This window comes from Nycticebus coucang, chromosome 24 (genome assembly GCF_027406575.1).
Source record: "Nycticebus coucang isolate mNycCou1 chromosome 24, mNycCou1.pri, whole genome shotgun sequence".
In the NCBI taxonomy this organism is placed as follows: Eukaryota; Metazoa; Chordata; class Mammalia; order Primates; family Lorisidae; genus Nycticebus; species Nycticebus coucang.
In genome coordinates, this window is record NC_069803.1 from 12,555,111 (window position 1) to 12,580,636 (window position 25,526).

The window sequence follows — 25,526 nt, forward strand, 5'->3', positions numbered from 1 at the left end:
TGCTATGTGCCTTAATGTTTATCTAATTTAATTATCTATGTCATTTTTAAAATTGGGAATTACTAACTCTTACAGATTGTGTCAGAGAAAGCGCTGATAATATTTTCGTTTCACCTTTTTAAAAACCTTTTATTATGGAAAAGTTGAAATATACTGTGTAAAAAGAATATAGTATGATAAACTCCCGGGTATCATTAGCTACCCAAAACTGTCAACACATGGTCCACGATGTCTCATCCACACTCCACATCTACTTCCTTCACTTCCCATATTATTTTTGGCAAAGCTGTCAGAATCAAAATGGAGTCACTAGTGTTTAAAAAATAAAAACACAAAAAACAGGACCACCTGACAAATAGAGCCAGGGGAAGTCATAAGAGAAGTATTTTTCATGCATAAATGCCTGATAATAAAAACTATGATATAGCCGGGCATTGTAGGGGACACTTGTAGTCCCAGCTACTTGGAAGGCTGAGGCAAGAGAATCACTTAAGCCCAGGAGTTGGAGGTTGCTGTGAGCTGTGACGTCATGGCACTCTACCGAGGGCCATAAAGTGAGACTCTGTCTCTACAAAAAACAAACAAACAAACAAAAAACTATAATAGCAGACTCTTCAAAAACTGCAATGTTGGCTTGGTGCCTGTAGCTCAGCGTCTAGGGTGCCAGCCACATACACCAGGGCTGGCGGGTTTGAACCCAGCCCAGGCCTGCCAAATAACGACAACTACAACCAAAAAATAGCCAGGTGTTGTGGTGGGTGCCTGTAGTCCCAGCTACTTGGGAGGCTGAGGCAAGAAAATCGCCTGAGCCCAATAGTTTGATGTCTGAACTGTGATGCCACAGCACTCTACCCAGGGTAAGATAGTGAGACTCTATCTCAAAAAAAAAAAAAAAAGAAAAGAAAAGAAAAAAGAAAAACTGCAACCTTGCAAAAAGGCCAGCAACCTCACACAAAATATTCTGCTGTGAATATGTCTGCCCACCTACTACCTGTCCAAAGCTGGACTACAGTCACCCTTGTTATTGATCTTTGTAACTAAGGAAAATTATTTTAAAACAAGTAATCTGCCTCATTTTCCCTTTAAAAACTTTTGTCTTTCTGTACCTCCCTGAATACACACATAGCTTACTATGGTACACGTATTCCCATTGCAGTGCCCTATTCCTGAATAAATATAATTTTCTTTAGGAAGCCTCTCTGTTTGTTTTTAGGTTGGCATAAGTAGTGTCAGAAGTGGTATCTGGAACAGGATCACTTTGGGAAGGAATCAGCAATTTTTGGAACTGTTGTGCAATACTCACTTGAGCCCTTTGAGCTCTCATGTCCTTGGCTCACCTTTTTAGCCCTGATGAGTCTTCTCTTAGTTCAGGCCTTCCTCTTTTTGGTGGAAGTGCTTGTCTTTATTTGGGATTTGGTTTGAAGTCTGCTTTAAATAAAGAACCTTACATCCTTCCTGGGATAATAAAAGATGAAAGCAAATTCCAAACATAATTTCATTTTCAATATTCTAGTATGTTTCTAAAAGGATAAATATTTCAGCATGTTTTGAAAAACCATAGCTTTAGTATAGTTACCCCTTGGTATTCATGAGGGATTGGTTCTAGGACCCCCTCATGGATACCAAAATCCACAGATGTTCAAGTTCACAGATGCACAGATATAAAATAGTGTAGTATGTGTGTATAACCTATACATATCTTCCTCTGTACTTTAAATCATCTCAAGGTTACTTATGATACCAAATATGATGCAAATGCTTTGTTAATAGTTATTATACTCTAATATTTAGGGAACAATGATAAATATTTTTGATCTGCAGTTGGTTGAATTCATGGATGTTGAACCCACTGATATGCAGGGCTGACTGTACAGTATTCAGAATCTAACCTTTAGGTTTAGGTTAGGTTTAGGTTAACTTTCTTAACCTAAAACATAATTCTTTATTATCATCATACATCTAGTCTAATCCAATTACCTCATAAATGTCATTTTATGTATTTCATAGTTTGAATCAGGATCCTAATCTTGTTCACTCATTGCTTTTGGTGTATCTCAGAGTTTTTTTTTTTTTTTTTTTTGAGACAGTAGAAGTGCCAGGGCATGGTAGAGTGCCAGGGCATCATAACTCAGAGCAATTTCCAACTCTTGGGCACAAGCAATTCTTTTTTTTTTTTTTTGCAGTTTTTGGCCAGGGCTGGGTTTGAACCCGCCACCTCTGGCATATGGGGCTGGCACCCTACCCCTTTGAGCCACAGATACTGCACGGCACAAGCAATTCTTTTGCCTCAGTCTCCCAAGTAGCAGGGACTACAGGTGCCTTCCACAATGCCAGGCTATTTTTAGAGGCAGGGTCTCTGTCTTGCTCAGGCTGGTCTCTAACTCCTGGGTTCAAGCAATCCACCCACGTAGGCCTCCCAAAGTGCTAGGATTACAAGTGTGATCCACCATGCTTGGCCTCTCAGAGGTTTTTAACACACCGCCTCTGTTGTAAAATTAAAAAAAAAAAAGATTTGCTCCTTTTTCCTGGCTAATGTCACAAAGTTTCTAAAGTCTGAATTTATGCTAATGAGATGACTTAGGCCAGTCCTAGATAGCCTCAGAATGGTGGGCAGTAACCAGAAAGACAAATGATTAGAGGATTAGAGGGTTAGAACTTTCAGCCCACCCAGCAACCTCCAGGCAAGTTGGGAGAGGGGCAGTGCCTGTGGCTTAGTGGGTAGGGCGCCGGCCACATATACCGAGGGTGGCGGGTTCAAACCCGGCCCCGGCCAAACTGCAACAAATAATAGCCGGGCCTTGTGGCGGGCGCCTGTTTTCTCAGCTACTCCTGGAGGCTGAGGCAAGAGAATCGCCTAAGCCCAGGAGTTCGAGGTTGTTGTGAGCTGTGTGACGCCATGGTACTCTACCGAAGGCGATAAAGTGAGAGTCTCTCTCTACGAAAAAAAAAAAAAAAAGAAAGAAAGAAAGTTGGGAGAGAATGGCTAGATGTTAAGCTTGATCAAAACTCTTGGACAGGGTGGCGCCTGTGGCTCAGTCGGTAAGGCGCCAGCCCCATATACCGAGGGTGGCGGGTTCAAACCTGGCCCCGGCCAAACTGCAACCAAAAAATAGCCGGGCGTTGTGGCGGGCGCCTGTAGTCCCAGCTGCTCGGGAGGCTGAGGCAAGAGAATCGCTTAAGCCCAGGAGTTGGAGGTTGCTGTGACCTGTGTGAGGCTACGGCACTCTACAGAGGGCCATAATGTGAGACTCTGTCTCTACATCTTGGACAAAAAGATGTCATGGACTTCCAGACTGCTGAATGCATGGATGTACTGGGAGAGTGTACACTCAGAGACGGCAGAAAGCTTCATCTGCATGGTTTTCCCCCTATCTTTTCCTTATCTATTTTGTCGTCTGGCTGTTCATCTCTACCCTTTGCAATACACTTGTAAGTTAACTCTTTCCCTGAGTTCTATGGACTACCCTAGCAAATTATTAAACTCAATTAGGGAGGTCATGGGACCCTGGTTTACTGCTGGTTGGTCAGAAGCACAGGTCACAAGCTGGGATTTGTAATTGATGTCTGAACTGGGAGAAAGCTTGGGACTGAGCTCTTAATCTGAAGGATCTGACTGAACGACTGCTTTTCAAAACATAGCTTTGGATCCACTGTCCCCCAACCTGTGAAGACTACTCCCCTGATTTTGTATGGTTGGTTCTTATCTTTCAGGTTCCAAGCTTCAAAATCACTTCCTCGGCAAGGCCCTCCCTAACGTTACATTTACGTCTATTATTTTATGACTCTGTTACATATTCATTGATGCACTTACCACTACCTATTATTTTTGTTTTATTTTTATAGTCTTATTCTACTTCAATACAAGCTCCATGAGTGTAGGGACCTTGTCTGCATCTTCCGTGCCTAAAACATTGCTGGGTGCGTATTAGGTATTCAACATGTATTTGTAGAATTGAGTGAAAGAAAGAAACCCAGTCCTGTCAGACCTCCAAGCTTAGAGAGCTGTTTTCTTTGGCTGATTCTTTATTCAGGCAAGATTTTCTCCACCTGACATTTTGTACATTCTTACGGTCTCCACGTGCAAGGAACTATGTACATATTGTTAGCTGAGACAATATAATATATTCCCATACTACCTTTCACCTGAATCTTCTCTGTATTTAGCAAACAGTAATAGAATACTGATTAAGTGCCAGACGGTATGCTAGGGGCTGAACACAAAGTTGAATAAAGCACAGTAACTTCCCTTGAGAAAGTTGTTGAGGTTTAGAATGTATATGACTTGACAACGTTTCTTAGAGTTCGCTAAGGATGATTTCAACCGCTCAAATCACATTTTATATATCACAGCACTTTACGCAGAGAACCTTCCTGAATCATAGTCCAGACACAACAGGCCTTCGCCCCGCCTTCGGCCCCGCCCACAGGCTTGGCGTCGTCTGGCCATTGGACCCGCCCACATCGCCCGCCCCAACCCTGGCCTGGCCCCCAGCCGCTCATGCTGCATAGGCGGGGCCCGCAGCAGCCACTCACGGCCCCGGCGCAACGTAGCGTCAGTGACGTCAGGTTGGCGCACAGACCTGCTGCGGCTGCGGCCCTGCAGTCAGACGGTCACCTGGCTGCTACCTGAGCTGCCGGCGTCAGTGCGCAGCGCACTTCCGCAGCCCGCCTGCGGCCCGTCGGCGTCTGACAGCCGCGCGCCATCTTCACCCAGCGCCATGGCCGCGGCCGGCGGGCTGGGAGCGTCCCGGCGCTGTCTCCGCCTCGGCCTGCTTTTGCTTCCGCTGATTGCGGGCCCAGCCTTGGGCTGGAACGACCCTGGTGAGTGCTGTCGGGGTCCTCGGGCACCTCACTCGCCTTTTTTGCCTCTTTCGGTCGAAGCAGGCCACTGTTTCTGTCCGCTCTCCCGGAGTCTTTTTGCACTAGTTCCCCATTTCTGTCCTCTGGTATTCATCTGTGCTCGGCTTGGCTCCTTCGCTCTTCCCTGGCATCCTACGAGGATGGTTCGGAGTGGGCGGGGCGCGACTGGGTTCTTACCATTCCCTTTCTCCCTTGCCTGGACTCCCAGAATTTGCCCACCTTCTTTGTGGGTCTTCCGCTCTCATCTCTGAGTGTGGCTGCAAAGCTCAGCCCTCACCTGTGCATCTTGCTTTGTTATCATGGCTGTCTGATGTCATTGTCGCCGACTGTTGTCATGGCTGCCTGTTGCTATGGCTGGAAGTTGCCATGCCACCAGCAATTTCTGAGTCACTTACCGGACAGGGCTGCAAACCTAGGTTGGTTAGCAGGATCATTGGTGGTACTGTTTTTGTGAGCAGAGCTTCGCTTCTTATTATGGGCATTCCAGTGAAGTACATAGCGTTTCACCAGCTTTTCTATTGGTTTTCACCGTGTACAAGAATTAAAAAAATAATTCTGGGCTCGGCTCCCATAGCTCGGTGGTTATGGCGCGGGCACACCGAGACAGAAGGGTTCGAATTCGGCCCGGGCCTGCTAAACAGCAATGACAATTGCAACAACAGCAAAATAGCCGGGCGTTGTGGGGCGCCTGTAGTCCCAGCTACTTTGGAGGCCGAAGCCCGAGAATCGCTTAAACCCAAGCGTTAGAGCTTGCTGTGAGCTGTGACGCCATGGCATTCTACCAAGGGTGACATAGTGAGACTCTGTCTCAAAAAAAATTTTTTTTTTGTCTTATTTATTTTTGGGGTAATGATACGTAAGTACTTCTAGGGGAGCTGTTCTATTATGTATCTGTATGTTATCAAAATTTGTCTAAAGAATTTTTATGGGATCAATAATAGTCTGTGCAATCAATACATATATATTGTACTTACACATACAGATTTTGACTTTCCCATTTAATAAATTATGCATACTGTTAAATTGGGATTATGTAAAAAATGATTTCTCAACCACTAAAAATGATATCACTTTTGGTTTGGAGAGTGAAACTGTTAAGATATAGAAGGCATACCAACATTGCGTTGGTGATTTGATGACTGGAAGTGCTTATCTTTTAAAATTTAAGCAACAGGTTTATTTCTATAATATTTTGTTTTATGGGTAAATGCTGAAATGAGCAAGAAGGTGCTGTTTGCAAGCACGTCACTTTGAACGCCCATTTGGTATGTTTTATTGCCAGTAAATAAAAAACCAAGTTGTATTTAAATGTCTGTATATTTCTTCTTATTTATTTTCAGAAAGTTGTATATAAATGAGAGACTTGATTAAAATTAGAGTTTTAAACATGGTGGACTGAAACATAAATTAGTTGGACCCTCAATTCTCTTTTTGTTTTTTTTTTTTAGAATGTCTTGGGGTGGGGAAAAGGGAGAGCAGACAGGGAAGGAAGGAAAGGGTGGACCCTCAATTCTTAAATGAAAAACAAAACAAAACAAAAAGTTTATAGCTGAGGAGTCAGGAGAACTAAAAAAAGTAAAGAACCAAATGTAAATTAATGGTAAACCACTTCCTGGTGGCCCTTAGTTTGTCTACAGTATGAAACTATTGTTCTGGAACAAAAAGCACCAAGAAGTTTTGCAGAGTAAACCCAATTGATTTATATGAACTCTGCTTCACTCTAAGTATACTTTGAGGAATTATTTTATGAAGGTACTTTGTTGGGATATCTTTTATCAAGACTTTTAGTAAAAGCAATAATCACTCCCTAATTTATCTTTTGTTGGATTTTGGGTGCACTTTGTCTTTAACACAGAGCAGTAATTTGTCTGGAAAAAAAAATAACACCATTCTAAAGAGATTATCTAAGAATTCTTTATTGAATGTTGTCTTATATTTGTCCCTTTTTTTTTTTTTTGAGACTGAATCTCTGTCACCCAGGGTAGAGTGTCGTGGCATCATAGCTCATAGCAACCTCAAACTCTTGGGCTCGAGTGAGCCTCTTGCCTCAGCTTCCTGAGTAGCTCAGACAACACCACCTGGAGATATATATATATATGTGTATGTATACATTTTTTTTTTTTTTTTTAGAGACAGGGTTTTGCTCTTGCTCAGGCTGGTCTTGAACTCCTAAGCTCAAGCAATCCACCCTGCCTTGGTCTCCCAGAGTCCTAGGATTATAGGTGTGAGCCTCCATGCCTGGTTATATTTGTCATTCTTATGGATGTTGAGAATTTAGCAATGAATATTGTTTCCCCCTGAGGAATTTACATCTGTTAAGAGAACTAAATAACATAAACAGCATGTTCTATGGTGAAAAGTGGCATGGACAATAAGAAAACAGGGTCAGGAGGACAGTGAGTACAGGCGGAAGTGGGGACTTAAAAAATAGACATTGGTCAGGAAAGAAGTCACTCTCTGTTGAAAGTGATATTGATCGGCTCAGCACCTGTGGCTCAAGCGGCTAAGCTGCCAGCCACATACAGCTGAGCTGGCAGATTCAAATCCAGCCTGGGCCCGCCAAACAACAATGAGGGCTTCAGCCAAAAAATAGCCAGGTGTTGTGGAAGGCGTCTGTAGTCCCAGTTACTTGGGAGGCAGAAACAAGGGAATCACTTGAGCCCAGGAGTTGGGAGGTTGCTGTGAACTCTGATGCCATGGCACTCTACCCAGGGCAACAGCTTGAGGCTCTGTCTCAAAGAAAAAAAAAAAAAGTGACATTGATCAAAAATCAGAAGGGAGGAGAGTAAATGACCCTGATATGATTTATATTTTTAAGGCTCATTTAGGCTGCTCTGTGGAAAACAAGATTGAAGTGTGTGGGAGGGAAGCATGGAGGCTGTGAGGGGGCAGCTGGTGCATTAAGTTCTGAGAGTGGTGACTGCTTGGTGACTGCTTGGACCAGGGGAGGAGCAGTGGAGTTAGTGAATGTAGCTGGATTCTCTTCTCACCTGTTTTTAAGGTGGAACTGACATAATCCTGGTGGATTAGATGCAGAGGTGAGAGAAGGAGAGAAGGCCAGGATGATTCTAAGGCTTTTGGCTTGAGTATCTAGAAGCATGGACTGACCCATTTCCTAAGCTCTGGAAAAATACAGAAGAATCAGCTTTGGGGAAGTTTGGTTTTATCTTAACTTTGAGATCTGCAAGTGGATTTTGATTTATGAGTCTGGAGTTCAAGGAAGTTCTTGTGTCCTTGGACTGATGTAAGAAGTGGGGTGTGGATATGAGCCTTTTGTTCATAGACCTTAAGGATCTCTAGAAAAAAAAGATGCTGGCAGGGCAGGGGTTTTCCACCTTTTTTATCTCATGGCACACTTGAACCTATAGTTAACCTTGTGTGGCATGCTTAAATTGTATTAATTAAAAAAAGTAAAAAGAATGTACTTACTGTGCTTTGAACTTCTTTTGAAAATAATTTAATGAATCTTTAAAAATTTTCCCTGTACACCTAAGATCCTCTCATGAAAATCACTGCTGTGGGGTTATGGTGATGAGACTACATTGTGTGTACATTGTTCTTAAAACATTCTCAGTAATATTTGTTATAGTTGGTTGCCTACTAATGCAAGTCACTCTGCTAGTTTTTTTTTTTTTTTTTTGAGACAGCCTCACTTTGTCCCCTTGGTAGACCTGGTGTCGTAGCTCACAGCGACCTCCAACTCTTGGGCTGAAGCAATTCTGTTGCCTCAGCCTCCTAAGTAGCTGAGACTACAGGTGCCCACCACAACACCTGGCTATTTTTAGAGATGAAGTCTTGCTCTGGCTCAGGGAGGTCTTGAACCTGTGAGCTCAGGCAGTCCACCCACCTCGGCTTCCCAAGTGCTAGGAATTATAGGCATGAGCGACAGTGCCTGGCGCCCCCTTCTCCGCCCCTTTTTTTGTTTTCTGAGACAAAGTCTCATTCTGTTGCTCCAGTCTTGAGTGCCATGGCGTCATCCTAACTCACAGCAACCTCAAACTCCTGGGTTCAAGTGATCCTCCTGCCTCAGCCTTCCAGTAGCTGAGACTATAGGTGCCTACCACAGTGGTAGAGATGAGGATGCACTCTATTTTAGTAGAGACAGGGTCTCAGTCTTGCTCAGGCTGGTGTCAAACTCTTGAGCTTAAGTGATCCTCCTTCCTGGGCCTTCCGGAGTGCTGGGATTATAGGTGCGAGCCACTGTGGCCAGCTTTTTTTTTTTTTTTGAGACAGAGTCTTACTCTGTCACCCTGGGCAGAGTACTGTGGCATCATAGCTCACAGCAACCTCAAACTCTTCGGCTTAAGTGATTCTCTTGCCTCAGTCTCCCAAGTAGCTGGGAATACAGGCGCCCACCGCAACGCCTGGCTGTTTTTTTTGTTGTAATTGTCATTGTTGTTTGGCAGGCTTGGACTGGGTTCAAACCCACCAGCTCTGGTAAGTGTGGCTGGCGCCCTAGCCGCTGAGCTACAGGCACTGAGCCTGGCCAGCTTTTTTTTTTTTTTTTTTTTTTTTGGTAGAGACAGTCTCACTTTATTGCCGTTGGTAGAGTGCTGTGGCGTCACAGCTCACAGCAATCTCCAACTCTTGGGCTTAGGCGATTCTCTTGCCTCAGCCTCCTGAGTAGCTGGGAGCCTACAGGTGCCTACCACAATGCCGGGCTATTTTTTTGTTGCAATTTGGCCAGGGCCGGGTTTGAACATGCCACTCTTGGTATATGGGGCTGGCGCCTTACCCACTGAGCCACAGGCGCTGCACTTGGCCAGCTTTTTTTAAACAAAGTTTTTTCTCCTTGCAGTGTGTTTTTCCCAAAATTGCCTTTGTTGTTGTTTTGTCTTGCTTATTATATTCCATGTTAGGGGCTGTCTTTTTATGTTGCTGTAACACAGTATCACAGACTGGGATATTTCTAAAGGAAAGAAATTTCTCATAGTTCTGGAAGCTGGGAAGTCCAATATCAAGTTCAGAATCTGACAAGGGCTTTCTTGGTATGTTTTCCCATGGTGGAAGGGTAAGAAGGTGTAAGAGAGTGAGAGTGGAGCCAAACTCATCCTTGGAACCTACTCTTGTGGTGATGAAGTTAATCCATTCACTGTAATGACATTAATCCATTCATTAGGGCAGAGCCCTCATGGCCTCATCACCCTTAAAAGTTCCATCTCTTAACACTGTTGAATTAGGGATTAAGAAACACTATTGAATTAGGGATTAAGATTCTAATACAGAACTTTGAGGGACACATTCAAAGCATAGCAGGGGTCTTTGTTCATACTTAAGTCCTTTGCTCTCTGCTCGTGATTAAGTGTAGGGAATCAAAAAGTTCATCGGAAATTTATCAGTATGTGGTTGTAATTTGATTTTTTTTTTTTTTTTTTGAGACAGAGTCTTACTCTGTTGCCCTGGATAGAGTGCTGTGGCATCATAGCTCACGCATCCTTAGTCTCTTGGGTTTAAGAGATCCTCTTGCCTCAGCTTCCCAAGTAGCTGGGGTTCAGCTGCTTGCCGTAATGCCTAGCTAGGCATTTTCTATTTTTACTAGAAATGGGGTCTTGATCTTGCTCAGGCTGGTCTTGAACTCCTGAGCTCAAGCAATCCACCTGCCTCAGCCTCCCAGAATGCTAGGATTATAGGGTGACCCACTTACTAAGCCTGTACTTTTGATTTTTTTTTTGAGACAGAGTCTCACTGTGTCGCCCTTGATAGAGTGCTGTGATGTCACAGCTCACAACAACCTCAAACTCTTGGGCTTAAGTGATTCTCTTGCCTCAGCCTCCCAAGTAGCTGGGACTACAGGCCCCCGTCACAACATCTGGCTGTTTTCTTCTTGCAGTTGTCGTTGTTGAGCAGGCCCCGGCTGGGCTCTAACCCGCCAACCTCCGTGCACGTGGCTGTTGCCATAACCACTGTGCTACAGGCGCCGAGTGTGTGTGTACTTTTGATTTTTAAGTTGAACTTTGCTATAGGGTTGTTCTTTCTGAGGAGAGTTCTGGATGTCAGTATCATTGAGTAGTAGTTCTTCTTTTTTTTGAGTCTTACTTTGTTGCCCTCAGTAGTGTGCTGAGGCATCACAGCTCACAGCAACCTCCAGCTCTTGGGCTTAGGTGATTCTCTTGCCTTAGCCTCTCAAGTAGCTGGGACTTTAGGCGCCCACCACAACACCCATCTATTTTTTTTTTTTTTTTTGTTATTGGAGTTTGGCCGGGGCCAAACGAACCCACCACCCTCTGTATATGGGGCCGGTGCCCTACTTACTGAGCCAGAGGCATCACCCAGTTGAGTATTTCTTTCTGGTTAGATTAGGAAAGGAATAGATATCCAGTCTCCCAGCTCCCTGCTTTGTTGTTGTTGTTTTTTTAGTTTATTTTTATTTTATTTTATTAAGTCTTTTGTACATAGATCATAAATACATTTATGCCCATTTCAGTGTGTTGATTATTTGTACAAATTGGAGTGCTTACATCATACTAATCAGCATAGCTTTCATCTCATTTCCCCAATTATAGCATTAGGACATTTGTGTTCTACACATGATAGAACCAACTTGTACTTGCAATGTGCTCCATAGGTGTGGTCCCCCTACAATCCCCCCACCCGCTTTGTTGTTTTTGTATCCATGTCTAGATCTGTGCTAGATTGCTCCTCACCACCCTCAGTGTAGATCTCTTCAGTTTTATCCTCTCTAGAGAATAAATCTCCAGATGTTTTTCTGGGTAGAGAATGGGGAGTCACAGCAATGTCGAGCTTTGAGAAGGTCTGAGGAATTCTGTTTTCCAATAACACTTTGAAATTCATTTTTGTACATGAATGCCAGACATTATTTCATTGTTTGACTCCTTTTAAAATCTTTGTCAATGTGATTTTTAATTCTTTAATTTGTACAAGTTTCAATTTTTAAAATTGTGAACTACTTTAAATATTTAAATCCACACCACACAGTGAATATCCATGTAGTTACCACCCGGTTTTATCGAAATCTTCACATTTGCCATATTGGCTACAAATCCCCACCCCCAGAAATAAAACATTAGAGACAGAGCTTTCCTTCTCCTCCTCTCTCTTCTCCTCTCTGAATTTGGTGCTTAATCATTCCAGTACATTTTATTTTGTTATTATGTATTAAATACATATGTAGAGATCAACAGTATATAGTATTGTTTAGCCTTTTTTCAAGGTTTATGTAAAACTATCATACTAAACATATTCTACAAGTTATATTTTGCTTAAAATGTTTTTACCATTTATCTAGTTGGATACATGAATTCTAGTTCAGTCATTTTAACTGCTGTAAAATATTTCACTGTAACAGTAAGTCAGAATTTATTAATCATTTCACCTGTTCACGGGCATGTACTTCAGAAACATACTGTATATTTTTTCTAATATTACTAACAGTCATGCAACACTTCAAGTTAATTAACTTTTTGTCCTTCTGATTTAGCAAAAATTATGTATAACTTGTGACATAAAAGCATCTTATCTGAAATGAAGAGAGGTCTTAAAAGATATGATCATCTGAATTTTGTGCAAATGGCCTGAGTATTGCTGGGATGTCTTTGAGAAATGGATTCATCTTTTCTTTCCTAGTCATCCTCAAAAGGCGAGGAAGACACTGAGCTATTTCCTGTGACAAGGGTTTTATTATGATGATCTTTCTATGACAGGCTTTTTACTTTGTGTTCATCTGCGTTCTTACTGTTTCAGACAGAATTTTGTTGCGGGATGTGAAAGCTCTTACCCTCCACTATGACCGATACACCACCTCCCGCAGGCTGGATCCGATCCCACAGTTGAAATGTGTTGGAGGCACAGCTGGTTGTGATGCCTCTACACCAAAAGTCATACAGTGTCAGAACAAAGGATGGGATGGTTATGATGTACAGGTAATACCAACTACATTGGCAGTCTGAGTGGAATTTTACTCAATAAACTATTTATTGGGACATTTCTCAGTGTTTTGAGAAGATGATCTCAGCTAAGCCTAACATATATAAATAACTCAGTTTTCCTCTGGAAGAAACATCATCCAAAAGAAATGGGCTGATTTTAAAGCCAAGATATATTCATTGTAATTTTTGTACCATGACTTCCTTCTAAGACATTAGTAAACTTTCAGAACTTTTTATATACTTGAGGATGGAGTAAGGGATCTTTTATAGTTGTCATTTTCCTGTCATTCTTTTCTTTTCGAGACAGAGTCTCACGTTGTTGCCCTTGCTGGAGTGCCATGGTGTCACAGCTCACAGCGACCTCCAGCTCTTGGGCTTAGCAGTTCTCTTGCCTCAGCCTCCAGAGTAGCTGGGACTACAGGCACCTGCCACAACGCCTGGCTATTTTTTTGTTGCAGTTTGGCTGGGGCTGGGTTCGAACCTGCCACCCTCGATATTTGGGGCTGGTGTCCTACCCACTGAACCACAGGTGCTGCCCATTTTCCTGTCATTCTTCAATGAATACCCCTTACCTTTAAGAAATAAAAATGATCACAGATTGCAAATAGTATGGGTACATGTATTTTTTTATTGTGCTTCTGTCACTTGATTTTAAAATTGCTTCAGAACTGAGGGTAGTTACTTTTGAATGGAAGCCTTTCAGGGGGCTTTATTTATTATTTCCAGGATGCTGCCTTGAAGGATCTCCTTCAAGTTATATAATCAAACATGCTTTAGAGAAACTTGTGTTGATGATAATATTTCCCTTCTGAGTGATAATTTTTTAAACTAATTTTAGATTAATGTGAGGTTATAAATAATTGGGTTACATTTGTTTGCATTTGCTAGGTAAAGTCCAAGTTGTAGTTGAGCTCTTTGCCCAGGAGGTGTGCTACGTACCCTTACACTGAACCATTAGGCAAGAGCTCACCAACCTCCCTCCTCATTTTTCTCTCTTCCCCCACTTGAATTTAATTGTGTTTTTCTCTTGTGTGGGCATGTAGTTGTTCATCTACTGGTTTTATATTAGTATTGAATACATTGGATTCTTGCTTTTCCATTCTTGTTACATTTTACTAAGGAGAAAGTTCTCCATTTCCATCTAGGTTAATACAAAAGATGTAAAACTGCCATCTTTTTTTTTTTTTTTTTTTTAAAGAGACAGAGTCTCACTTTGTTGCCCTTGGTGGAGTGCCATGGCATCACAGCTCACAGCAACCTCTAGCTCTTGGGCTTAGGCGATTCTCTTGCCTCAGCCTCCCAAGTAGCTGGGACCACAGGCGCCTGCCACACTGCCCAAATATTTTTTGTTACAGTTTGGCTGGGGCCGGGTTTGAACCCGCCACCCTCAGTATATGGGACCGGTGCCCTACTCACAGAGCCACAGGCGCCACTCAAACTCCCATCTTTTTTATGGCTGAATAGTATTCTATGGTATACATGTACCATAGTTTATTACAGACTGATATTCTTGTTTGATACAACCTTTATGTGTCGTCTGTGCAATTCAGAGAGAGTTCATGTTGACATAGTGATACTTCACAAGATTTTTTCCCCCCAGTATTATTGAATTTAATCACAGAATCTCTAGGCTAAAGCAGAAATCTTACTTCTACTTTTAAATTATTTAAAAAGTGAAATATACTTATATACTTTAATCACACCTGTAATCCTAGCATTCTGGGAGGCCTAGGTGGGTGGATTGCTTGAACTCAGCAATTCTAGACCAGCCTGAGCCAGAGTGAGACCCTGTTTCCAAAATAGCTGTGTGTTGTGGTGGGTGCCCATCTGCTTGGGAGGCTGAGGCAAGAGAATCGCTTAAACCCTAGAGTTTGATGTTGCTGTGAGCTGTGACACTATGGCACTCTGCCGAGGATAGCTTGAGACTCTGCTTAAAAAAAAAAAAAAAAAGAACCTGAGACAAGGCTTTGTGCCTGTAGCTCAGCAGCTAGGACTCTGAAAAACATGCACCGGAGCTGGCAGGTTCCAATCCAGCCCAGGCCTGCCAAATAATAATGACAACTACAACCAAAAAGTAGCTGGGTGTTGTGGCAGGCACCTGTAGTTCCAGCTACTTGGGAGGCTGAGGCAAGAGAATTGCTTAAGCCCAAGAGTTTGAGGTTGCTTTGAGCAGTGATGCTATGGCACTCTGCCAAGGGTGACATAGATTCTGTCTTATACACACACACACACACACACGCATGCATGCACACACGCGCGCAAAAAAAAAAACCTGAGGTAAGAGGATCTCTTGAGCCCAAGAGTTTAGGTTGCTTTGAGCTATGACACTATGGCACACTACCAAGGGTGACAAAATGAGACTCTGTCTCTAAAATAAATAAATAATTAAAGTAAAAGTAGTACAGTAACAACAAAAAAAGAAAAATTGCTTATTATCCAAATTAAGAACTTTGGGGCTTTAAAAGATATCATCAAGAAAGTGAAAAGAGGGTGGCGCCGGTGGCTCAGTGAGTAGGGCGCTGGCCCCATATACTGAGGGTGGCGGGTTCAAACCCGGCCCCAGCCAAACTGCAATAACAACAATAACAAAAGAATAGCCAGGCCTTGTGGCTGGCACCTGTAGTCCCAGCTACTCGGGAGGCTGAGGCAAGAGAATTGCTTAAGATTGAGAGCTGGAGGGTGCTGTGAGCTGTGATGTCATAACACTCTACCATGGGTGATAAAGTGAGACTCTGTCTCTTAAAAAAAAAAAAAAAAGAAAGTGAAAAGACAAGCCATGGAATGGGAGGAATCTGAGAGAAGGGACTTGTATCCAGAATATAAAATAACTTACAAATCAGTATGAAAACAAATACCCAAATTAAAAATGGCAAAGCATCTGAACAGACATTTCTCCAAAGAAGATATGCAGGTGGTCGATAAACACATGGAAAAATGCTTATCATCTTTGTCAGGAAAATACATTTCTTTAGAAGTTTAGCATAGAATTAACAGGAGCCCTACCTGGGTTGGGCAACTTGTGGCCTTAAGGCGAAATGTGGCTTTCTAGGTCCTTAAGTGTGGTCTTTTAATTGAATCCACATTTAGCAGAACAAATCCTTTTATTAAAAGGGGTGCAGCAGAGAAAGATGAAGGTTTTCTTGCCTCTTTGGTGTCTAAAAGAGAATAATCTTGAAATTAGAAGGCCACAGGTTCCCCACCCCTGCATGAAAATATGTATATAAATGTTTATAGCAGCATTTTTCATAATAGCCAGAGAGTAGAAACAATTCAAATGTCCATTGCTGGTGAATGATAAGCCAAGTGTGGTGGTATAGTCATATGATGTAATATTATTTAGTTAGAAAAAAAAATGACATACTAGTACATGCTCCAACCTGGATGAATCTTGTTATGCTAAGTGAAGGAAGCCATGCTGTGTGATTCCATCCACAGGAAATGTGCAGAATAGGGAAATCCACAGAGACAGGAAGTAGGTGGATGGTAGCGCTGGGAGCCTGACTGGGGTGGGGTTGGGCTGGGGAGTGACAGTGCATACAAGACTTTTTGGAGGTGATAAAAATAGTCTAAAATTCATTGTGGTGATGGTTGCACAACTCTGAATATATTAAAGAAATTGTAATGGGTGAATTATATATGAATTGTATGTCATTAAAGCTGTTATAAAAAAAGTAAAATAGTGTATCTTTGAAAGATGAAAATTGTACAAAAACTTACAGAAAGGCAATAAAACCAATGGAATCATATCTCATATCTTATTGTTAAAGAAGCATACTATATTTTCAGCACAAAGTATAGTTATAGGATTTAAAATTGTAATTTTTTTTCCCTCTGTCTCATTGCCACTTTTTCCACTGCCAGAATCTCCGCAATCAGTAGAGGACCATGTCGTCATTGCTCACAACAACCTCAAACTGTTGGGCTCAAGCGATTCTTTTGCCTCAGCCTTCCAAGTAGCTGGGGAGACAATTGCTGATGCCCAGCTTCTTCTTTTTTGTTTTTTAGAGCCATGGAGGTCTGGTATCTGTGAGCTCAGGCAGTCCAACCACCTTAGCCTTCCAGAGTGCTAGGATTATTGGTGTGAGCCACCACGCTTGGCTGAAATTGTAATTTTTTTTAAGGTGGAAATTTTTGAGCCTAACATAGAGTCTTCTTGCATTTTTCTAAATAACTTTTAAAAAATGTAAGAGGATTAGATAGGATTGGGCTGGGAAACTTAGTCCATGGTTTTATAAAATTTGTGTAGAAGGTTTTTCCCTGAACATTATATAATGTCTCTGATGCTGTATATAGCTATCATATATGAGGCTGATTTTTGAGCCTTAACATCTTTTTAAAAAGTCTCTATTTTTAAATAAGAAAACATCTTGAACAGTGGCAAAAAGTTAACATTTTGAAAATTTGCTTAAATTTTACAAATTATGGAATACCTAATATGTATAAGAGAATATATTACATATATGTGTAAAGAATAGAGAATAATAAGAAACACTTGTAGCTTAAGAAGGAGAACACTAATATCACCATTATCTTTGATGCCTCTAGTTTGCCCTCAGCAACATAAATGCTTGTTGTCCCAAGTTTTGTTCATCGTTCATTCCCTTGTTTCATTTTGTAGCTTTATGACAGATATGGCCCACATAATATGTATTAAACTAAAAAAAAATTGTTCCTAATAACCTATTTCTATTTTCCTTCACAGTGGGAATGTAAGACTGATTTAGATGTTGCCTATAAATTTGGAAAAACTGTGGTGAGCTGTGAAGGCTATGAATCCTCTGAAGACCAGTATGTACTAAGAGGTTCCTGTGGCTTGGAGTATAATTTAGATTATACGGAACTTGGCCTGAAGAAATTTAAAGAGTCTGGAAAACACCACGGCTTTGCTGCTTTCTCTGAGTATTACAACAAGTGGTACTCTGCAGATGCCTGCAGCACGGGCGGTCTGATTACCATCGTGGTGCTGCTTGGTATTGCCTTTGCAGTGTATAAGTTGTTCCTTAGCGATGGTCAGTGTTCTCCTCCACCATACTCTGAGTATCCTCCATTTTCCCACCATTATCAGAGATTCACCAACTCAGCAGGACCTCCTCCTGCAGGCTTTAAGTCTGAATTCACAGGTATGTTTCCCTTGTCAGTGGCAGGAAATGGGGTGGATGTGAGCAGGTGAATCCTCCACTTATTTTTGAAATAGAAAATGGTTGCATTGGGAAACCAAAGATTGGTCATCTCATTTATTTATTTTTTTTGACCTCTTCTGCTGTATAAGAGCATACTATGATTACTGTTTTAAGGATACCTGATTAAATTGTAGATCATCTTAATCAGGAAAACTTGACCAGCTTTGGTAATGAGGATTTACCTTGACCCCTATATCACACTGTATGTAAAAATTAATTCATTAAGTATTATAGATAACAATGTAAAAGGTAAAACAGTTAAATTTCTAGAATAACACAGGAGAATATTTGTTAGGCAAAGATCTCTAAAATAGCTATAAAAGAAAAGTTGGATACATTAGACTATTTAAATTAAGGACATCTTTTCCTTAAAAGGCACTATTGAGAGTGAAATGGCAAGCTGTAGACTGGGAGAAAATTTTTTCTAAAGCGTATTTCTAATATCTATATATACATGTATATTCTGGACTTGTATCTAGAATATATAATAGACTCCCACAAGTCTAAGCAAAGGCAGACGACTCATTTTTAAAAATATGCAGAGGACTTGAACAGCCACTTTATAATAAAAGAAGATATCCATATGGTCAAATAAAAATATGAGAAGGTGCTCAGCATCATCTGTCTTCAGAGAAGTGCAGATTTATGCCATGAGATGTTATTTAGCTACCAGATCACCACCATAATAAGCTATTATTAACAAGACAGAGTGCCAAGGATTGGCAGGACTGTAGAGTGACTAGAATTGTCATATTTTGCCGATAGGTGTTAAAATGGTAAAACACTTTTGAAAACTGTCAGTATCTATTAAAACTACACATACACCTACTCTGACTAGCAATTCCATTCCTAGGTATATACCTGAGAGAAGTGGTGCTTATGTACCAAGAGACATGCACAAGAATGTTCACAGCAATTCTATTCATAACAGCCCCAAGTTGGAAATAGAATATTCATAAACATTATAGTGGGACAAATTGTGAGGATTTCACACAATGCAATACCACGCAAGTTAGGAAATAAAAGACTACGGATAAATCCAGCAGTAGGATTGACCCTAGTAGACATAATGATGTTTCAGACACAAAAGAGGACGTACTGTATGGTCCTTTTATCCTTACATAAAACTCAAGTGTGGTGAGGCAAGTCAAATTCGCTGATCTGTGATGTAGGTGGGTATCTGTCCTGAGGGCTAAAAATGGTTTGTTGAGGTGAGTGGAGGTTACGTGAAAGGGTATGTATGTACTGAGTTATTTATTGTGCCATAAGACTGCACACTTTTCGTAAGTATATTATGTATCAATTTGAAAAAAGTTCCTTTCAGTAGGAGATAACTTTTTAGGTCCTTTAAAAATCTGACTTCCCAGTTGATACAAGTAAATATCTAGCTGCCTCCACTTGGATTTCCCCTTACAGACTCAGGTATAGCTCTCTCCTCTGGAGCTAAAAGTAACTGAAAAGTGGGATCCTCTTCTAGTAGCTGGTCTTAAGGACAGATGTAATCTTTTAGGAAGACTCTTCCTCCCCTCAAGTCACAAAATGTTACATATCCCTCCTTCTTCCATGTCTGTGAGAAATGCACTCCTTAGTTATAAACCAATATATTACAAATACCTTTTTGAATACAACTTGTTTATAAATTGAGTCATGAGTACAGTACAGATGAAATAATTGAAGCATTATATTATCTTTGCTTTTGTAAGCTGTGAAATGTTTAAGTGAGGATACATAACATATCATTTTTATTTTAAGGACCACAGAATACTGGCCGTGGTGCGACTTCTGGCTTTGGCAGTGCTTTCACAGGACAACAAGGACATGCAAATTCAGGCCCAGGGTTCTGGACTGGCCTGGGAACTGGAGGAATATTAGGATATTTGTTTGGCAGCAATAGGTAGGCTTTGCATTGCTCTCCCTTGCTCTTGAATCCATTTTTTAAAGAAGAGGTTTCTTTGTTCTGCTTACAATTTGACTACATTTGGTTTTTCTAAGGGAAATAAATTATGGTGACCTTACCCTAAATCAGATTCTCTGAGGATGAGGAAGCTGCACCGTATGTGCTTTGATAATATTGTATATGCTATTTTCTTTCATTGTGTTTCTCTCTGCCTATGTTGTCCCCATAGACATTATGAAATAGGAAAAAGACTATTTACTTGGCATCTGAGAAAATGGGAAGACGGGAAAGAACAAAACATTAGGGGAACAGTTAGCTGTCTGACTTGGTAGGAGAATGGAAGATAGATGGTAGGTAGATTCTTTTTTATGTTTTTGAGACAGAGTCTCACTTTGTCGTCCTCAGTAGAGTGCTGTGGCCTCACAGCTCACAGCAACTTCTAATGCTTGGGTTTAGGCGATTCTCTTGCCTCAGCCTCCCAAGTAGCTGGGACTACAGGCGCCCACCACAACGCCTGGCTAATTTTTTGGTTGTAGTTGTCATTGTTGTTTGGCAGGCCTGGGCTGGATTCGAACCCATCAGCTCTGGTATATGTGGCTGGAGCCCTAGCTTCTGAGCTACAGGCACCAAGCCGGTAGATTTTTTTTTTTAGTGCAAATTCAGAAAGAAAGGGTATTTACTCCCTGTCACTTTTCTCCTACAGTAATGACCATAACATGGAAATAATTTATATTATGCTAGCCTTGATACACCAGAACATTCAGGAGAAAAATGCTTGATAAAGATTTTTTTTTCTGATAGTTTAGAAATAGGAAGTGTTTAAAAATTATAATAACAAGAAAAATACCTAATCCACTTCTGTCTTTACAGAGCAGCAACACCTTTCTCCGACTCGTGGTACTACCCAGCCTGCCCTCCGCCCTACTCCAGCACGTGGAATAGTCGCGCTTACTCACCACTTCGTGGCAGCTCAAATGGCTACTCAGCAGGTGCAAACTCAGATACAAAAACCAGAACTGCTTCAGGTAAGAGCAAAAATACAGAAATTCCTCTTACATAGCAGTAACTCAGAAATAGTTTGGAAAGTTAAGAAGGTGATTATATATATATTATATATATTTAATAATCATGGATTTATTTGGTATAGTTATCAAAAATATTAATAGCACAGTTGACTGAGATTGAAATATAATTCAGATTTATTTCTTTACTCCTACTTCTAAACATGCTTTAAAAATCAAACAGAGATTTGATTTAGGCTCAGCTCTACTTTAGCCAAGGTTTCAGCGTAAATCTTCCTGGGTGCTAGTTTCCAAATATGTTTAATTCTGTGATCTCTAGGGATCCTTTAATCTCTAACGCAGAATTTTCTAAGTAGAAACTTGAACTTTTTAAATTTAGTAATATTCAAAAAAATGTATTGAGCTATGCTTGAAATAATTGTCAAAATGATTATAATGTTTTCTGCAACGGCTAAGAGGATATTTTGACAAAAGCAAAGACATAGGCCAGGCCTGTTGGCTCATACCTATAAGTTTAGCTCTCCGAGAGGCTGAGGCTGGAAGATCCCTTGAGTTCAGGAGTATAAGACCAGTCTGAGCAAGAGCGAGACCCTGTCTCTACTGAAAAAAAAAAAAAAATTAACTGGGCATTGTGGCAGATGCCTATAGTCCCAGCTGTTTGGGAGGCTGAGGCAGGAGGATTGGTTGAACCCAGGAGTTGGAGTTGCTGTGAGATAGGCTAATACCACAGCACTCTAGCCTAGGGCAACTGAGTGAGATGCTGTCTCTAAAACAAACAAACAAACAAACCCCTCCTCCTCAAAGACATATATTATAAAAAACAGAATAACTGTTTGGAGTTAAGCATGAAGTTAAATAGCAGAAAATGGGAAGTGGTAGGTAATGAGTAGCAGTAGATTGCTGAGGATTATTATAGATTTGTATTTTTTCAGAAGAAAGTTGTAGAACAATGATTAATTCTTAAAATTGAAAGAAAAATACATCTAAATATGTTTTAAAATGTAAGAGTAGAAATCTTTTAGTGCTGCCTTGTATGTAAAATGATACATTCACTTTGAAAAACTGGTATTCCTACCAAAATTCCACCTAAGCATACCCAAGACCTAACAGTTTCACTCTCAGATAAATAGCAATCAGAAATGCATGTAATTGTACACTGACAGGTAAGCATGAGAATGTTCACAGCATCCCTGTTCATAATAGCCTCTAAGTGGAAGCGACCCATGTATCTGTCAGAAATAAAGTAGTTGAATAAACTGAGTTAATGCATAAAATGGTATACTGCACAATATGAAAATAAACGAGCAGTTGTGTGCAACAACATGGATAGATCTAGCGGACAAAAGAACACATGCAAATGCTTATAACATTTGTAGTTTATGAAGTACATATTCCTTTTTTTTTTTTTTAAGAGACAGAGTCTCACTTTATCACCCTCGGTAGGTGCTGTGGCGTCACAGCAACCTCAGACTCCTGGGCTTAGGCGATTCTCTTGCCTCAGCCTCCAGAGTAGCTGGGACTACAGGTGCCCGCCACAACGCCTGGCTATTTTTTTGTTGCTGTTTGGCCGGGGCCAGGTTCAAACCCGCTACCATTGGTATATGGGGCCGGCGCCCTGCCCAGTGAACCACAGGCGCTGCCCAAAGTACATATTCCTAAACAAGCAAAACTAATCTTTGGTGTTAGATGTTAAGATAGTGGTTACCTGTGGGAAGAAAAAGAGGGGTAATGATTGGGAGGAATATATACAATTATGGCTAGGTAAGACATACTCCGATGGAAGAAAATTCTTAGTAGAAATAAAACTTGCAAAAGAAACCTGAAAATAATTAAGAGACTTTTTTTTTTTTGGAGACAGTCTCACTATGTCGCCCTTGGTGGAGTGCTGTGGCATCATGGCTCACAGTAACCCAAACTCCTAGGCTTAAGCGATTCTCTTGCCTCATCCTCCCAAGGAGCTGGGACTACAGGTGCCCACCACAATGCCCGGCTATTTTTTTGTTGCAGTTGTCATTGTTGTTTAGCTGGCCCGGGCTGGATTTGAACCCACCAGCTTTGATGCATGTGGTGCCGTAACCACTGTGCTACGGGTGCCCAGCCAATTGAGAGACTTTTCAAATGGGAAGACTTACCCTCTTGTAGCCCGCCTTTTGTGTGTGTGTGTGTGTGTGTGTGTGTGTGTGTGTGTGTGGTGTCTAGGTGGCATTGAAAGTCCAATAACCCTCCCCACCTTACCTCTTTTTACTTCTTGAGTTGGGAGAAGTATCAGGGCATGGGCTTACACTCCACTGGCCTCTGCCTTTTTGGCTTAGACTTGGAATATTGCCTGTGCCATAGAATCCATTGTCTTTTTTGGTGACCTAACTAAAAGGTCATTCCCAGCAAGCCTGGGTGAGTGTCATGGGCTCTGTGACTGGGAGGGTGACTGGGAGGCCTGCACTGTAACACACAATCTGGGCTCTGTGATTGGGGGGGTGACTGGGAGGCCTGCACTGTAACACACAATCTGGGCTCTGTGACTGGGGGGGGTGACTGGGAGGCCTGCACTGTAACACACAATCTGGGATCTGTGATTGAGGGGGTGACTGGGAGGCCTGCACTGTAACACACAATCTGGGCTCTGTGATTGGGGGGGTGACTGGGAGGCCTGCACTGTAACACACAATCTGGGCTCTGTGATTGGGGAGGTGACTGGGAGGCCTGCACTGTGACACACAACTCTGTGCCACCCAGCTGCTCACTCGCTCCTTCCTTCGTCTTACTCCTTTGCTAACAGTAAACATGTTTTACTTTTGTAATTTTATAAGCAATTCCAAGGCATCTTAAAAAAGTAATACAAATTTTATTCTCATTCTAGGATATGGTGGTACCAGAAGACGCTAAAGTAGAAAAATGAAGTCAAACATTGAACGCAAAATTTCTGATCTTTCATCATTTTCTCTTTAGAAAAAGTGCTGCCTGCTACCATCTGGTGAAAGAGGATCTTCAAAAGTCCTGTGGTCTTTTGTCCCACATAGCTTTTTGTATACTATTATTTGAAGCCAAGTGTTGATATGTGACAAAGTACTTCTGTATTGTGTGTTAGTGTAACACGCAGGTGTACATTGCAGTTTTGGAAAGTGATGTTTAGTCTGGATACTGAAAATATATTATTTAATTTCTAAAACCTTGTAGGAAGCTTTAAGAATGAAGGCGTTATGGAAACAGCACAGAAAATTCAGTCTTAGATAGGTTGTGGTTGATGAGTTATTATCTCCTAGAGATGATAATATTCTATTTGGTATTACATTACTTGGTGTTTGCTGTTCTTTAAACATTTAAACCAAGCTTTGGACTATTAATTATGCTATTTGTGTGTTGTGACCTCTTTTGAGCTCTAGAACTTTGAGTCCCTTCAGTGGTGGTAGCCTTCTGGTAAGAATTACCTTTCTTAGGAAAAGGTAGAAAATAAGTATCTAGAAGGTCGTTATGAATAATTGTGAGGTGACAAAAATGCTTGAAATCTCCATATTTCTCCAGTTCATAAGAGGTAAAGTTCAAATGCTTCAATAAAGGTCTTGTAATCGCAAAAGCATGCAGTTCTCTGTGGAATCTCAAACATTGTTATAACAGTCTGTTTCAATTTTAAATTAAAATGACAATATATAAAAACAAATGAGGTTAGTCTCATTCTTCTGTTAGCCTCAACGTAATGTGGTGTTACTTTCTTTTGTTCTTTTTCTCAAAGGAAAGGAGTTTGTGCAGAAATTGTTCCTGGACAATATTTTGTAATCATATCTTAGTCATTTGGTGAAAGTTTTCAAAAAGTGATTTAGGAATGCTATGGAAACCTTGCTAAAAGTTCACTTTATAAAAAAATAATTAAATCTCAAAGCCTCCCAACCCATCAGAGATTGCTTGGTTACTCTTGGATAAGAGCTATATCCAAAGAGTCTTATTTTTACATTTTAGGAATCAATTTAAAACAAATCAAACCTTGATGAGACTTTAAAATGTGACTTAGGGGTAGTTGCAGGGGTATTATGGATAGAGCTATTCTTTATTCATCAATAAAACTTAGTAGAAATTCTGATTTATATTACAGAGGAAAGGGTTTTTCTTAAGGTATGTTCCTCTAAATCTTTACCCCATTTGTCCTTAGTAATAGGATATAAAAAAGAATCCAGCTTAATGTCTTTTCCCCTTTGCTTACTGTTTTGAGTTTGACTATTATTTGCTGTAGGAGTTGATGATCTTGTATTAAGTATGTTTTCTTGCAGAGCGAAGTAAAATTTGAAGCTGTTGTAGATGGGGCCGTGATAGTGATTTGCATACTGAATTGGATATTCTTAAAACGCCATGTTCAGAATTCTCTGTCTCTTTTTTTGCTCTGTTGCCTAGGCTAGAGTGCAGTGACATCACCATAGCTCACAGGAACCTTAAACTTCTGGGCTCAAGTGATCCTCCTACCTCAGCCTCCAGAGTAGCTGGGACTACAGGCATGTGCCACTGTGCCCAGCTAATTTTTTTTATTTTTTGTAGAGACTTGGTTGTAAAGACTGGGTTACTGTGTTGCTTAGGCTTGAATTCCTGGCCTCAGGCAATCCTGCTTTGGTCTCCCAAAGTGTTTAGATTAAAGGCGTGAGTATTTCTACTTTTGAATATCATACTACAAATCTTTGGGATCTTAATATAAAGACAG

At 41.0% G+C, this 25,526-nt stretch overlaps 1 protein-coding gene across 1 annotated transcript; it reads left to right on the forward strand.

The window, feature by feature from the left end:
- The first annotated feature begins 4,549 nt into the window (after nucleotides 1-4,549).
- On the forward strand, nucleotides 4,550-24,500 carry SARAF (store-operated calcium entry associated regulatory factor). The gene is made up of 6 exons (XM_053578345.1): nucleotides 4,550-4,821; nucleotides 12,562-12,740; nucleotides 17,449-17,866; nucleotides 19,679-19,820; nucleotides 20,694-20,848; nucleotides 23,703-24,500. Exons 1-6 carry the CDS (start codon nucleotides 4,719-4,721, stop codon nucleotides 23,726-23,728), a joined length of 1,023 nt encoding a protein of 340 aa, XP_053434320.1. The 5' UTR covers nucleotides 4,550-4,718; the 3' UTR covers nucleotides 23,729-24,500.
- The last annotated feature ends 1,026 nt before the right edge of the window (nucleotides 24,501-25,526 follow it).

What these genes read in the sequence shown, in the direction of transcription:
- SARAF (XM_053578345.1), top strand. Translation starts at nt 4,719, where the DNA reads ATGGCCGCGGCCGGCGGGCTGGGAGCGTCCCGGCGCTGTCTCCGCCTC. An exon ending in GGGATGGTTATGATGTACAG is followed by an intron (nt 12,741 to 17,448) that starts GTAATACCAACT and finishes TTTCCTTCACAG; the next exon opens with TGGGAATGTAAGACTGATTT. An exon ending in TATTTGTTTGGCAGCAATAG is followed by an intron (nt 19,821 to 20,693) that starts GTAGGCTTTGCA and finishes CTGTCTTTACAG; the next exon opens with AGCAGCAACACCTTTCTCCG.